Below are 13,572 nucleotides of genomic sequence, written 5' to 3'. Positions count from 1 at the left end.
TTGCTATTTCTCTGACCAGTGTCTCCCTACGCATTTCAGATATATTGACCTCTTTTAGCCGCTCTGTTATTCTTTTCCGTCGCCTGTAAAGGGAGCGCCTGTCTCTTTCTATTTTACATCTACTCCTCCTTTTTCTTAGAGGAATAAGCCTTGTGCATACATCGAGTGCCACCAAGTTAATCTGTTCTAGGCATAAGTTGGGGTCTGTGTTGCTTAGTATATCTTCCCACTTAGTAAATCTTTCCCACTTTATGTTTTTGTTATTGAAGTTGAATTTGGTGAATGCTCCCTCGTGACTAGTCTCATTATGTCGGTCTGGGGCTCCACGCATACATGTCTGAACCTCAATTATGTTGTGATCTGAGTATATTGTTTTTGATATGGTGACATTTCTTATCAGATCATCATTGTTAGTGAAGATGAGGTCTAATGTATTCTCCTGTGTAGTAGGATCTATTATTTGCTGGTTTAAATTGAATTTTGCGCAGAGATTTAAAAGCTCGTGTGAGTGTGAGTTTTCATCAGAGCTGCCTCCTGGTGTTATTACTGCAACAATATTATTTGCCTTAAGTTGAAATCCCCCAGGAGCAAGATGTTGGGTGCAGGAGCTGGAAGATTTTCCAGACAGTGGTCAATTTTTAGCAGCTGTTCCTGGAATTGCTGGGAGGAGGCCTGGTCACAGACCGGGCCGCTTGGGCGTTGACCCCCGGAACTCTCTCCAGGTAAACTCCAGGATGTTGCATCCGGAGTCTTGTAGACTACCACAATGACTAGGTTTTGGTTCTCGACCTTTACTGCTAAAAATTCCACTACATCATTTGAGGCATTTAGCAGTTCTGTGCAAACAAGTGACTCTGCAATGTACAGGCCAACCCCCCCCCCCCCCTTCCTTTTTGCCTGTTCACTCTGTCACATCTGTATAGGTTGTAACCTGGGATCCATATTTCGTTGTCCAAGTGATCCTTTATGTGGGTCTCAGTGAAAGCCGCGAACATTGCCTTTGCCTCTGCAAGCAGTCCACGGATGAAAGGTATTTTGTTGTTTGTTGCTGGCTTTAGACCCTGTATATTTGCAAAGAAGAATGTCATCGGACTGGTGGTATTGTTGGTACTGGGGGGTTATTTTTTTTTCCGGCATTAGTATCTGTATCTGTTGGTTTGAAGTGGAGGCCATCGACTGTGGTTCCACTCCAGGAATGACTGGATTTGGTGTACGATTTCTGCCATTTCCTGCCAGTTTTTTTTCCTTCCTGGCACTAAAAAACCTCTCCCTCTTGAGTGGCTGTGGCTACCCAGGTTTTCCCATGGCTTGGATGTTTTGTATCTTTTTGTACCCTTTAGATGGTGTGCCTGGCAATTTAAGTTATAGCACAGTCTTTCCTGTACTGAAGAGGTACACATCTCAGGGTGAAAAAGCTTACAGGAAGGGAGTTTGCATTTTCCTGTTGTCATATGGGCATAGCATTTTCTAGGGTGGTCATAGTTGCACGTCCCGTCTGTTTTTCCAGATTTCCCATGTCTGCAGATACCAAGTGCATAGTATGTGCACAGGCTTGGTTTCCGTTTGCCTTGGGTTTCTGTGACTGTATTCCCTGTTGGTGCATGTTTCCCTGTCTTATTCCTATCCTCCCTAGTACCAACAATGGAGCTCCCACCAGTTGTTTTTGGTAATATATCCTCACTATTGCTAGTGGAGTCCTCTTGTTTGCTATTTCCTGTGGTATTTCTAGTTTGCAATATATACATATATATATATATATATATATATATATATATATATATATATATATATATATATATATATATATATATATATATATATGTACATATATATATATATATATATATATATATATATATATATATATATATATATATATATATATATATATATATATATATATATATATATATATATATATATATATATATATATATATAGCTTAAATAGCATCGCTCATCTTGCCATATAGGACAAGTGAAAATTTATTTTTTTTTATTATCACACTGGCCGATTCCCACCAAGGCAGGGTGGCCCGAAAAAGAAAAACTTTCACCATCATTCACTCCATCACTGTCTTGCCAGAAGGGTGCTTTACACTACAGTTTTTAAACTGCAACATTAACACCCCTCCTTCAGAGTGCAGGCACTGTACTTCCCATCTCCAGGACTCAAGTCCGGCCTGCCGGTTTCCCTGAACCCCTTCATAAATTTTACTTTGCTCACTCTCCAACAGCACGTCAAGTATTAAAAAACATTTGTCTCCATTCACTCCTATCAAACACGCTCACGCATGCCTGCTGGAAGTCCAAGCCCTTCGCACACAAAACCTCCTTTACCCCCTCCCTCCAACATTTCCTAGGCCGACCCCTACCCCGCCTTCCTTCCACTACAGACTGATACACTCTTGAAGTCATTCTGTTTCGCTCCATTCTCTTTACATGTCCGAACCACCTCAACAACCCTTCCTCAGCCCTCTGGACAACAGTTTTGGTAATCCCGCACCTCCTCCTAACTTCCAAACTACAAATTCTCTGCATTATATTCACACCACACATTGCCCTCAGACATGACATCTCCACTGCCTCCAGCCTTCTTCTCGCTGCAACATTCATCACCCATGCTTCACACCCATATAAGAGCGTTGGTAAAACTATACTGTCATACATTCCCCTCTTTGCCTCCAAGGACAAAGTTCTTTGTCTCCACAGACTCCTAAGTGCACCACTCACTCTTTTCCCCTCATCAATTCTATGATTCACCTCATCTTTCATAGACCCATCCGCTGACACGTCAACTCCCAAATATCTGAATACATTCACCTCCTCCATACTCTCTCCCTCCAATCTGATATTCAATCTTTCATCACCTAATCTTTTTGTTATCCTCATAACCTTACTCTTTCCTGTATTCACCTTTAATTTTCTTCTTTTGCACACCCTTCCAAATTCATCCACCAATCTCTGCAACTTCTCTTCAGAATCTCCCAAGAGCACAGTATCATCAGCAAAGAGCAGCTGTGACAACTCCCACTTTGTGTGTGATTCTTTATCTTTTAACTCCACGACTCTTGCCAAGACCCTCGCATTTACTTCTCTTACAACCCCATCTATAAATATATTAAGCAACCACGGTGACATCACACATCCTTGTCTAAGGCCTACTTTTACTGGGAAATAATTTCCCTCTTTCCTACATACTCTAACTTGAGCCTCACTATCCTCGTAAAAACTCTTCACTGCTTTCAGTAACCTACCTCCTACACCATACACTTGCAACATCTGCCACATTGCCCCCCTATCCACCCTGTCATACGCCTTTTCCAAATCCATAAATGCCACAAAGACCACTTTAGCCTTATCTAAATACTGTTCACTTATATGTTTCACTGTAAACACCTGGTCCACACACCCCCTACCTTTCCTAAAGCCTCCTTGTTCATCTGCTATCCTATTCTCCGTCTTACTCTTAATTCTTTCAATAATAACTCTACCATACACTTTACCAGGTATACTCAGCAGACTTATCCCCCTATAATTTTTGCACTCTCTTTTATCCCCTTTGCCTTTATACAAAGGAACTATGCATGCTCTCTGCCAATCCCTAGGTACCTTACCCTCTTCCATATATTTATTAAATAATTGAACCAACTACTCCAAAACTATATCCCCACCTGCTTTTAACATTTCTATCTTTATCCCATCAATCCCGGCTGCCTTACCCCCTTTCATTTTACCTACTGCCTCACGAACTTCCCCCACACTCACAACTGGCTCTTCCTCACTCCTACAAGATGTTGTTCCTCCTTGTCCTATACACGAAATCACAGCTTCCCTATCTTCATCAACATTTAACAATTCCTCAAAATATTCCCTCCATCTTCCCAATACCTCTAACTCTCCATTTAATAACTCGCCTCTCCTATTTTTAACTGACAAATCCATTTGTTCTCTAGGCTTTCTTAACTTGTTAATCTCACTCCAAAACTTTTTCTTATTTTCAACAAAATTTGCTAATAACATCTCACCCACTCTCTCATTTGCTCTCTTTTTACATTGTTTCATTACTCTCTTAACCTCTCTCTTTTTCTCCATATACTCTTCCCTCCTTGCATCACTTCTACTTTGTAAAAACTTCTCATATGCTAACTTTTTCTCCCTTACTACTCTCTTTACATCATCATTCCACCGATCGCTCCTCTTCCCTCCCGCACCCACTTTCCTGTAACCACAAACTTCTGCTGAACACTCTAACACTACATTTTTAAACCTAACCCTTACCTCTTCGACCCCATTGCCTATGCTCTCATTAGCCCATCTATCCTCCAATAGCTGTTTATATCTTACCCTAACTGCCTTCTCTTTTAGTTTATAAACCTTCACCTCTCTCTTCCCTGATGCTTCTATTGTCCTTGTATCCCATCTACCTTTTACTCTCAGTGTAGCTACAACTAGAAAGTGATCTGATATATCTGTGGCCCCTCTATAAACATGTACATCCTGAAGTCTACTCAACAGTCTTTTATCTACCAATACATAATCCAACAAACTACTGTCATTTCGCCCTACATCATATCTTGTATACTTATTTATCCTCTTTTTCTTAAAATATGTATTACCCATTATCATTTACACCTGGCACCCCAAACTTACCTACCACACCCTCTCTAAAAGTTTCTCCTACTTTAGCATTCAGGTCCCCTACCACAATTACTCTCTCACTTGGTTCAAAGGCTCCTATACATTCACTTAACATCTCCCAAAATCTCTCTCTCTCCTCTGCATTCCTCTCTTCTCCAGGTGCATACACGCTTATTATAAATCCCTCATTTTGTCAACTGGTAATACCCGATGACGCAGAAAATTCCAGAATATTCAGGAAATACTCTCAGTGTCAGTTAATGTTTCTGTGTGAATTCTCCTATTCAGGTTTTTCTTTCTAATAATAACTAGGCAATATCTGATTTTTTTTTCTTTTTAGCACCATTACTCTCATTATTATCCATTATAATCTGCTACTATCATTATTATTATCATTATCATTATAATAATACTAATAACCTAATTCAGTAAACCATTAAACTAGTTGCAATTACCATGTTGCAATCAACTATGTACACCTTGTACTGCTGTACCTAGACGGGTTAGGACCTCAATAGGTCACTCTGCTTCTCTTTCAGGCTATCCTAGGAGGATTGCACATGATGTTATATCGCTCAGGTTACATCTGTATTGTAGCACACCAGCTAGAGCACCTGTATGCAGCAGCAGCTGAGTGAGTTATACCGATGGTCCAGGCAGTCCTAGCATAATAAATACCAACGTTCGCGACGGACTTAGCAAGGTGTTATATATTATAGCGACATTCATGACGGGCGTGCCATGATGATCAGTCTCAAACTCTGGTCGAACATTACTGAAACATCACGAGACACTCTGACATAAGGAGCAATCCTGCGCTTTAGTATAATACTGTTTTTTAAGGCTGTGCACAATAGACTCAACTAAATAACTGTCTAGTTTGTGCAGCCCATAATTTGAGTTATATATGGCACAACTATCATGTTTCAAGAAGGAGGACTCATTTATGTTTCTTTTCATGATGGAATTGTTGGGGGCAATTATCTGGGAGGCAGCCATCCTCGGTGGGTGATTGCAAGAGCTGACAAAGTTAAAGATAGCATTCGATACCTGGCTTGTCCTGATTGTGTACTGATGTTGGATAATCTGGTTTCCAGAGGTTTACCTATCTGACCAATGTATGAGAGTGGGCAAAGGGTGCAAGGGACCTTGTAGACACCATCCAGCTTTTGCACTAATCTCTTTTGTGGGACTGTGTCGAACGCCTTCTACAGCCCAAGAAAATGCAATCTACCCACCTCTCTCTCTCTCTCTCTCTCTCTCTCTCTCTCTCTCTCTCTCTCTTGTCCTACTGCTGTCACCCAGGATTTCCCGTCCCTGAAACCGTGCTGGCTGTCGTTGATATGCTTATTCCTTTCTAGGTGCTCCACCACTCTCCTTCTGATAATCTTTTCCATGACTTTGCATACTATACATGTCAGTCACACTGGTCTGTAGTTTTATGTTTCGTGTCTGTCTCCTTTTTTAAAAATTGGGACTACATTTACTGTCTTCCATACCTCAGGTAGTCGCCCTGTTTCGATAGAAGTTCTGAAGATTGTTGTTAGTGGTACACGTAGTGCCTCTGCTCCCTCTCTCAGGACCCATGGAGAGATGTAATCCGGCCCCACCTCCTTTGAGGTATCTAACTTGCTTAGCAGCCTCTTCACTTCTTCCTATGTTGTATTTATTGTGTCCAGCACTTGTTGATGTACCCCTTCTCTCCCTCTTTCTGCAGTCCCTTCTGTCTCTTCTGTGAAAACTTCTTTGAATCTCATGTTGAGTTCCTCACATACTTTACAGTCGTTACTTGTGATCTACCCTTCCTTCCTTCCTCAGCCTGATTACCTGGTCCTTGACTATTCCCCTCCTGATGTGGCTGTACAACAGCTTCGGGTAAGATTTGGCTCTCGCTGTCTAAGCAGACAATGCATCTAATACTGATCTCCAAAGATCCTTAGCTAACTAAACGGATTATTGATAAAGCGCACAGCTACGTGTTACACGGTGGGTTATCAGACACTCACATCCGGAAATTTTAAGATACCTAAAGTACGAGTGAATTTGATAAAACAAATAAGGAACTTCATTACAAGTGATCATTTTCACGGACGTATATATCAGTACCTGTTACACCATCATGTACAGCTTAAAGAATATGTGATGTCACTCTATTTGATGTGACAGGAGTAGACTTGGCTAATAATTTTAACTAAAACTGCTGACAAAGTTCCATTCAAGGCTCACCTGTGCTACAACTAGGGCGATTCATCTAGAAGTAGCCATTGACATGTCTGCTGAAACTTTTATAAACTGTACAGAATGGTCTCAGACAATGGAACGAACTTTGTCGCTGGTGCTGCTTACATAAGCAGAATATTTGATCAAACAGAGGTGCAACAGATGCTAAATCAACAACGCTGTTGTTGTAAATATATACCAAACAAAGTTCTCAACAAGGAGAATTCTATGAGAGGATGATTGGTGTCGTAAAAGGTTGTCAAAGTAAGACTATTAATAATCGGTGAATTAACCTGGAAGAATTCAGAACAGTCGTGACTGAAGTTGAAAATACAGTCAACAAGCGACCTCTGACCATATTGCTGTAGAACTGAAAAACTTGGAAGTGTTAAGTGGTAGAAGGCTTAAACTGGTTTCTTTTATAAATGATAATGAAATCATGGAGGACCCAACTTATCTCCAACCTGATCAATCCAGACGTAAATTCAAACACTACAACAAAGTACTTGAGCGGTTGAGAAAAAATTTGGAGAGATTACTTCACATCACTGAAATGACACTTTCATGTTGCTGGAGTTCCTGAAAATTATTTGTCCTTAAAATAATCACTATGTCACCAGACGTAGTGATTATTGACAATCATCCAAGATCTGGACAGCCTCTAGGAGTGATAGTGGCCAAACATCCTGATGAGAATGGAATAATCAGGAAAGTAGAAGCTTTGATTCAGTGTGTAATGAAGAAACGGAGAATAGATAAACTAGTACCAATAGCATTACACAGTGCTGAAAACACTAGACTGACATTCTTAAGAAGAGACAGTCAGCGATGGTGGCAAACACCGCAAGGAATTTTGAGACTCTCTGATCGCGGGTTTTATCCCGCCCGTGGTATGGTATGGAGAAGTTACCTCCAACACAGTGGGAGGAGAACAAGGGTCATGACCGCTCTCTCTTTCCCATAATATCACGTATAATTTGGCCAGATGTTAACCCTAGTTACATCCGCCTTTTGCAGTAGCATGTGACATAAAACGGCCGCCACAACGAAGGAAAAATTCCAGGGTGGGAATTTTGGAACTCTTAGATCGTCGAAATTTAAGATGTTTCACAACCATGCAAAGTTCCTTACTGGTTGATCATACTAAAAATGCCACAAGAGTAATGCATCAGCTGATATATAAAAAAATCACAAAAAGACATCAAAACAGAAGATTAGAACAGTATTGCATAAATATTGTCTGTCGTCACTTACATGAATCGCTATGATTCTGCGCCCATTTCGACTTTAAAGCAAATTCCTTAAGTGTTTTCATTTATGACATGATACATTAACACAGGGAATTACTTACGTAAAATTCATTGCTTGAGAGAGGTAGTCCATCAGTCGTGTCATAGGACCATGGAACTGATGCTCTGTGTTGCCCTGAACCTCTTGGATCTCCTTATTTATTTTATTAAAGCCACTAACCTCCGTCGTCACCAGCAAATTCGGACCTTGGGATAATCTGCAAGTGTAAAAATACAGACACTAGAATATTTCTTCATTTTTTTTTATTTATTCTAATGCGAACTTTAGTGTGTGTGCGCAGGTTTTAATTTTTATTAGAGAGTTATTTAATAATAGCAATTCTCTGTGAATATAATAAGATATTATTTAACCTTTTAGGCTAATGTTTTATTGTAGTTTACCATCTTACGTTATTATTTTCTGGTATTATAATAAACAGATGTTTTTTGTGCTGCTAATTTCCTAAGTATCTGTCAGAAAATTTTAGTGTTGACAGTGATCTTAGAGGAAATCCTGGATCAAATCCCACTAATAATTCTGAGAGTACTAAAGCAGAGATTTAAGGTTGAAATTAACCCTAATTAAAGAGGAAAAAGACCTGAGAAGGAGTGAACGTACAAAGATCCTGAAGGAAAAGAGTTAGAAATCTTTAGGGCTGAAGAGACAATTTACTCATCAGCAGAGTACAGCTAAAAGTGTTTAATTTGGATAAAACAATAAAGTTTATTCCCAAATTTTTGGAGAAACTCCCAGACAATTTTTCTTGTTAGTTGAGGAAAGTTTGAGGCGACAGCGGAGGCCAGACAGTGAATGGACGACATTAGCACCAACCCAGTTAACTGGTAAATGGTTACAAGCAGTTATTTCTCTGGATGAGAAGGAATTTTCAGATTATGAGAAAGTGAAAGATGTTGGAAATAAATGGTATAAAATACCGACACAATGGAAATATAAACACAAATGCAGTATAATGTGATCCTTTATTGACAACGTTTCACCCACGCAGTGGGCTTTTTCAAGTCACACACGGATCTACCTGGGGTTGGAAGGTACGGGAGTATTTATAGTTCAGAACGTTGAGGTCAGGTGAAGATTGCTGCATCAGATGATCTACCGGGTGGGGTTGTAGAGTCTTGGGTAGCTAGGCGGGGATATTGGACAAGTTGTGAGTAGACCTTCTGCAGTGTTCTATGTTCTTATGTGGGATAGCGATGAAGAAGTTTCTTGGCGAGTGGTTCAGCTATGTTATAGAAGCCATTGTTCTGGTTGAAATTGTTGGTTATAGAGATAAACGATGATTCCAGGATTCTTCTGTATTGAGTGTTGTCTTCTGTGGCTATAAGTCTTGAGTTTCTGTAGTTAATTAAATGGTTGTGTGAATTGCGATGTTGTACACAGGCATTCCTTGTATCGTCAGTCCTGCTTGCATATTGGTGTTCTGAAATACGTGTTTGGAGGTCTCTTGATGTTTCGCCCACGTATAATTTGTTGCAGTCATTACAAGGGATTATGTATACCCCTGCAGAGGATGGAGGCTTGTCCTGTCTACTACTGGTGATGTCCTTGATGGTCGTGGTTGTGGAGGTAGATACTTGGAATGATGTTTTGGCAAAGATGTTGGAAACATGTTTGGCAATGGAGTTGGTGGGAAGGACTATGTATCTCTTCTCGGCAGTGTCTTCTCTGGGTGTGTTGAAGATGTTTAATGCTCGCCGTCTGCAGTCTCTGATGAAGTGACGAGGATAGTGGAGTTTGGAAAATACTTGTTCAATTATAGTGCATTCTTCCTCAAGGAACTCGTTGCTGCAGATTCTGAGTGCACGCAGGAAGAAGCCTATAATTACACCACGTTTGGTTTTGGTGTCGTGGTGAGAGTAGAAGTGGAGAAGATCGTTTTGGTTGGTGGGTTTTCGATAGACTTTAAAACGAAGTTCGTGGTCAGCTTTGCAGAGTAGAACATCAAGAAAAGGAAGAGTGTTGTCGACTTCTTCTTCAAGTGTGAATTGGATTGAAGGCTCGACCTGGTTGAGCTTGTCTTGGAGAGCTTGAACGTTGAAGCGTTTAGGAGTTATGAGGAGAATGTCGTCAACATAACGGAGCCAGGTGACAGACGAAGGAATAATGGTGGAGAAACGTTCGGCTTCTAGATGTTCCATGTATAGGTTCGCTAGGACTGCACTGAGTGGCGAACCCATGGGTAGTCCAAAAGTCTATCGAAAACCCACCAACCAAAACGATCTTCTCCACTTCTACTCTCACCACGACACCAAAACCAAACGTGGTGTAATTATAGGCTTCTTCCTGCGTGCACTCAGAATCTGCAGCAACGAGTTCCTTGAGGAAGAATGCACTATAATTGAACAAGTATTTTCCAAACTCCACTATCCTCGTCACTTCATCAGAGACTGCAGACGGCGAGCATTAAACATCTTCAACACACCCAGAGAAGACACTGCCGAGAAGAGATACATAGTCCTTCCCACCAACTCCATTGCCAAACATGTTTCCAACATCTTTGCCAAAACATCATTCCAAGTATCTACCTCCACAACCACGACCATCAAGGACATCACCAGTAGTAGACAGGACAAGCCTCCATCCTCTGCAGGGGTATACATAATCCCTTGTAATGACTGCAACAAATTATACGTGGGCGAAACATCAAGAGACCTCCAAACACGTATTTCAGAACACCAATATGCAAGCAGGACTGACGATACAAGGAATGCCTGTGTACAACATCGCAATTCACACAACCATTTAATTAACTACAGAAACTCAAGACTTATAGCCACAGAAGACAACACTCAATACAGAAGAATCCTGGAATCATCGTTTATCTCTATAACCAACAATTTCAACCAGAACAATGGCTTCTATAACATAGCTGAACCACTCGCCAAGAAACTTCTTCATCGCTATCCCACATAAGAACATAGAACACTGCAGAAGGTCTACTCACAACTTGTCCAATATCCCCGCCTAGCTACCCAAGACTCTACAACCCCACCCGGTAGATCATCTGATGCAGCAATCTTCACCTGACCTCAACGTTCTGAACTATAAATACTCCCGTACCTTCCAACCCCAGGTAGATCCGTGTGTGACTTGAAAAAGCCCACTGCGTGGGTGAAACGTTGTCAATAAAGGATCACATTATACTGCATTTGTGTTTATATTTCCACCGTGAAAGATGTTGTTTTACTTTCTTATCAGATGTTTCCAGAGAGACAGAGAGAGAAGTATAGAGGACTAAATTTTCAGGCATTTCAGTTTTACTGGAATGTGGAAAGAAGCAGCTGTCGCTGCTGAACAAATGGTGCAGCTCCAAAGGTGTGGTAGATAATTATGAGGGTGTAATTACCTTAATTTTGCTAGAGGATCTTTTGAACGGTGTACCTCCTGACCTTAAGGATATCCTGAGGAAAAGGATATTAATAATTTTAACCATGCTTTAAAGTTGGATGATATATTTTTAGCAAACCAAAAATTTCTAGGCAGGCAAAATTGCTGACCTGAAGAATGCACAGAGAACCTTCACGGCACACATTAGGACGATAAAGCACTTAAATTACTGGAAACAGTTTAAATCTCTTAATTTGTATTCCCTGCAACGCAGACGAGAAAGACTGATGATAATATTCACTTGGAAAATCATAGAGATCTTAGTACAAAATTTGCAAACGAAAATCGCTCCCTTCGAAAGCAAAAGACTCGTCAGGAGATGCAACATTCCCCCAGTGAAAAGTAGGGGCGCCACGAGTACACTAGGAGACAACACAGTAAGTGTCAGGGGTCCAAGACTATTCAACTGCCTCCCAGCATACATAAGAGGGAGTTGGACAAGCATCTAAAGTCATTACCTGATCAGCCGGCTGTGTTCGTACGTCGGTTTGTGTGCGACCAGCAATAAATGCCTGGTTGATCAGGCCCTGATCCACCATGAGGCCTGGTCACGGACCGGGCCGCGGGGGCGTTGATCCCCAAAACCCTCTCCAGGTATATTCCAGCACGCCATGTTAATATTATTTTTTCCCCACCAATCAAGAGAAATAAGAAATTTCACAAGTTTAAACAATTTTTTCCAGCCTTATAATCCAGATTTCTGGCTAACTTACCACCACAATCCTGGATTCCAGGAATTTAAGTCTGCTTCTGGATTACCTGCTTAAAGAAGTTGTAAATCAATTTCAGGTTCAGAAAATCAGGAAACAGGTAGAAAAAGCCCAGTTTCTCAAGGAAATGAGACCCAGCTTACTCTAAACGGGCATGGTACCTTTAAAGTTTATAATTGTACTTGCAGCAATAAAAAGGCCACCTGCAGCAATACTGCAGAGATGCTTAGGAACCAGGTTGCTGGACAAGGAAGTCCAGCTGTTTTATACTCTCGGATGAAGGTCTTTTCAAGTAAGTCCAAAGTGGCCTTGCATCAGTATGAAGGTCGGGTGGAAGGTGTGATGTTTTAAGCGAGAGATGTAGTAGTTTCACTTTGTTACGCAAGGTATATTGCCTAAACCGGGTATTCTAAAAGGCATTATAGGATTCACTGTTAGCACTCCACTGGCTAGCTGGCCCAGTGGCTAACGCGTCTGTCTGTAGTTTTATGACTCTCTGGTCGCGGATTCTAGCCCCGCTCGTTGTATGTTTTAATTTTTAATGTGTACTTTGACTATTCAAATAAAAAGGGAATGCGTTTTTGTGCCTCCTTTTGATCATTCTCCTGATTGTAGTTATAGTTTGGGTCTGAGGAGCCTGTTCCTTCAGAGTGACCTGCAGAAGACTCGGGCAGTCATGAAACGGACCAGGTGGACCACAGTTTGTGGGGGAAAGAGTGTCTCGGTGCTGGCATGGGAGTGAATACCCTGACTCTGAAGCAGCTGGTTGAGGTCCAGGGATGTGGTGACTCATAAGAACATAAGAATGTAGGAACACTGCAGAAGGCCTACTGGCCCATACGAGGCAGGTCCTTATCAAAACGACATCTACCTAAAGCTACTCAAGAAACAACTCCCGCACCCCCCAACACCAATCAAACCCAGCCCCTCCCACTCATATATTTGTCCAGTCTCTTCTTAAAGCTACCCAAGGTCCTAACCTCTATCACCCCACTGGGAAGACTGTTCCACGCATCTACAACTCAAGATTGATGGACTGACCACATCGACTCAAGGTTGAGGGACTGATTACCTCATTCTCCTCCTGTTCTTCAAGATTCTCCTTTGTATGGACTGATGAAGCCACTGTGTGGCGAAACGTTTCCTCAATAAAGATACCCAAGAGTTGCACATGTGTCTAATTTATCAACATGTCGGTTCTCTGAACCATTCATCTACATCTACAACTCTGTTAGAAAACCAGTACTTACCTATGTCCTTTCTAAATCTAAATTTATCCAACTTAAATCCATTATTCCTGGTTCTTA

At 41.1% G+C, this 13,572-nt stretch overlaps 1 protein-coding gene across 1 annotated transcript in view; it reads right to left on the bottom strand.

Annotated features, from left to right (window-relative positions):
* The window catches only part of LOC138854996 (glutamate receptor U1-like), a 226,877-nt gene that overhangs the window by 53,308 nt on the left and 159,997 nt on the right, over nucleotides 1–13,572 (bottom strand). Inside the window, exons 4-5 of the mRNA XM_070101505.1 lie at nucleotides 8,769–8,775; nucleotides 8,212–8,367 (exon numbers count right to left, since the gene is read on the bottom strand). Coding sequence (XP_069957606.1) covers nucleotides 8,212–8,367; nucleotides 8,769–8,775 — 163 coding nt within the window. The remainder of the gene's footprint in view (nucleotides 1–8,211; nucleotides 8,368–8,768; nucleotides 8,776–13,572) is intronic.

This window comes from Cherax quadricarinatus, chromosome 77 (assembly GCF_038502225.1).
Source record: "Cherax quadricarinatus isolate ZL_2023a chromosome 77, ASM3850222v1, whole genome shotgun sequence".
Lineage (NCBI taxonomy): Eukaryota > Metazoa > Arthropoda > Malacostraca > Decapoda > Parastacidae > Cherax > Cherax quadricarinatus.
Note: the sequence above shows the minus strand (reverse complement) of the source record. Positions and strands in the feature narration are given on the sequence as shown.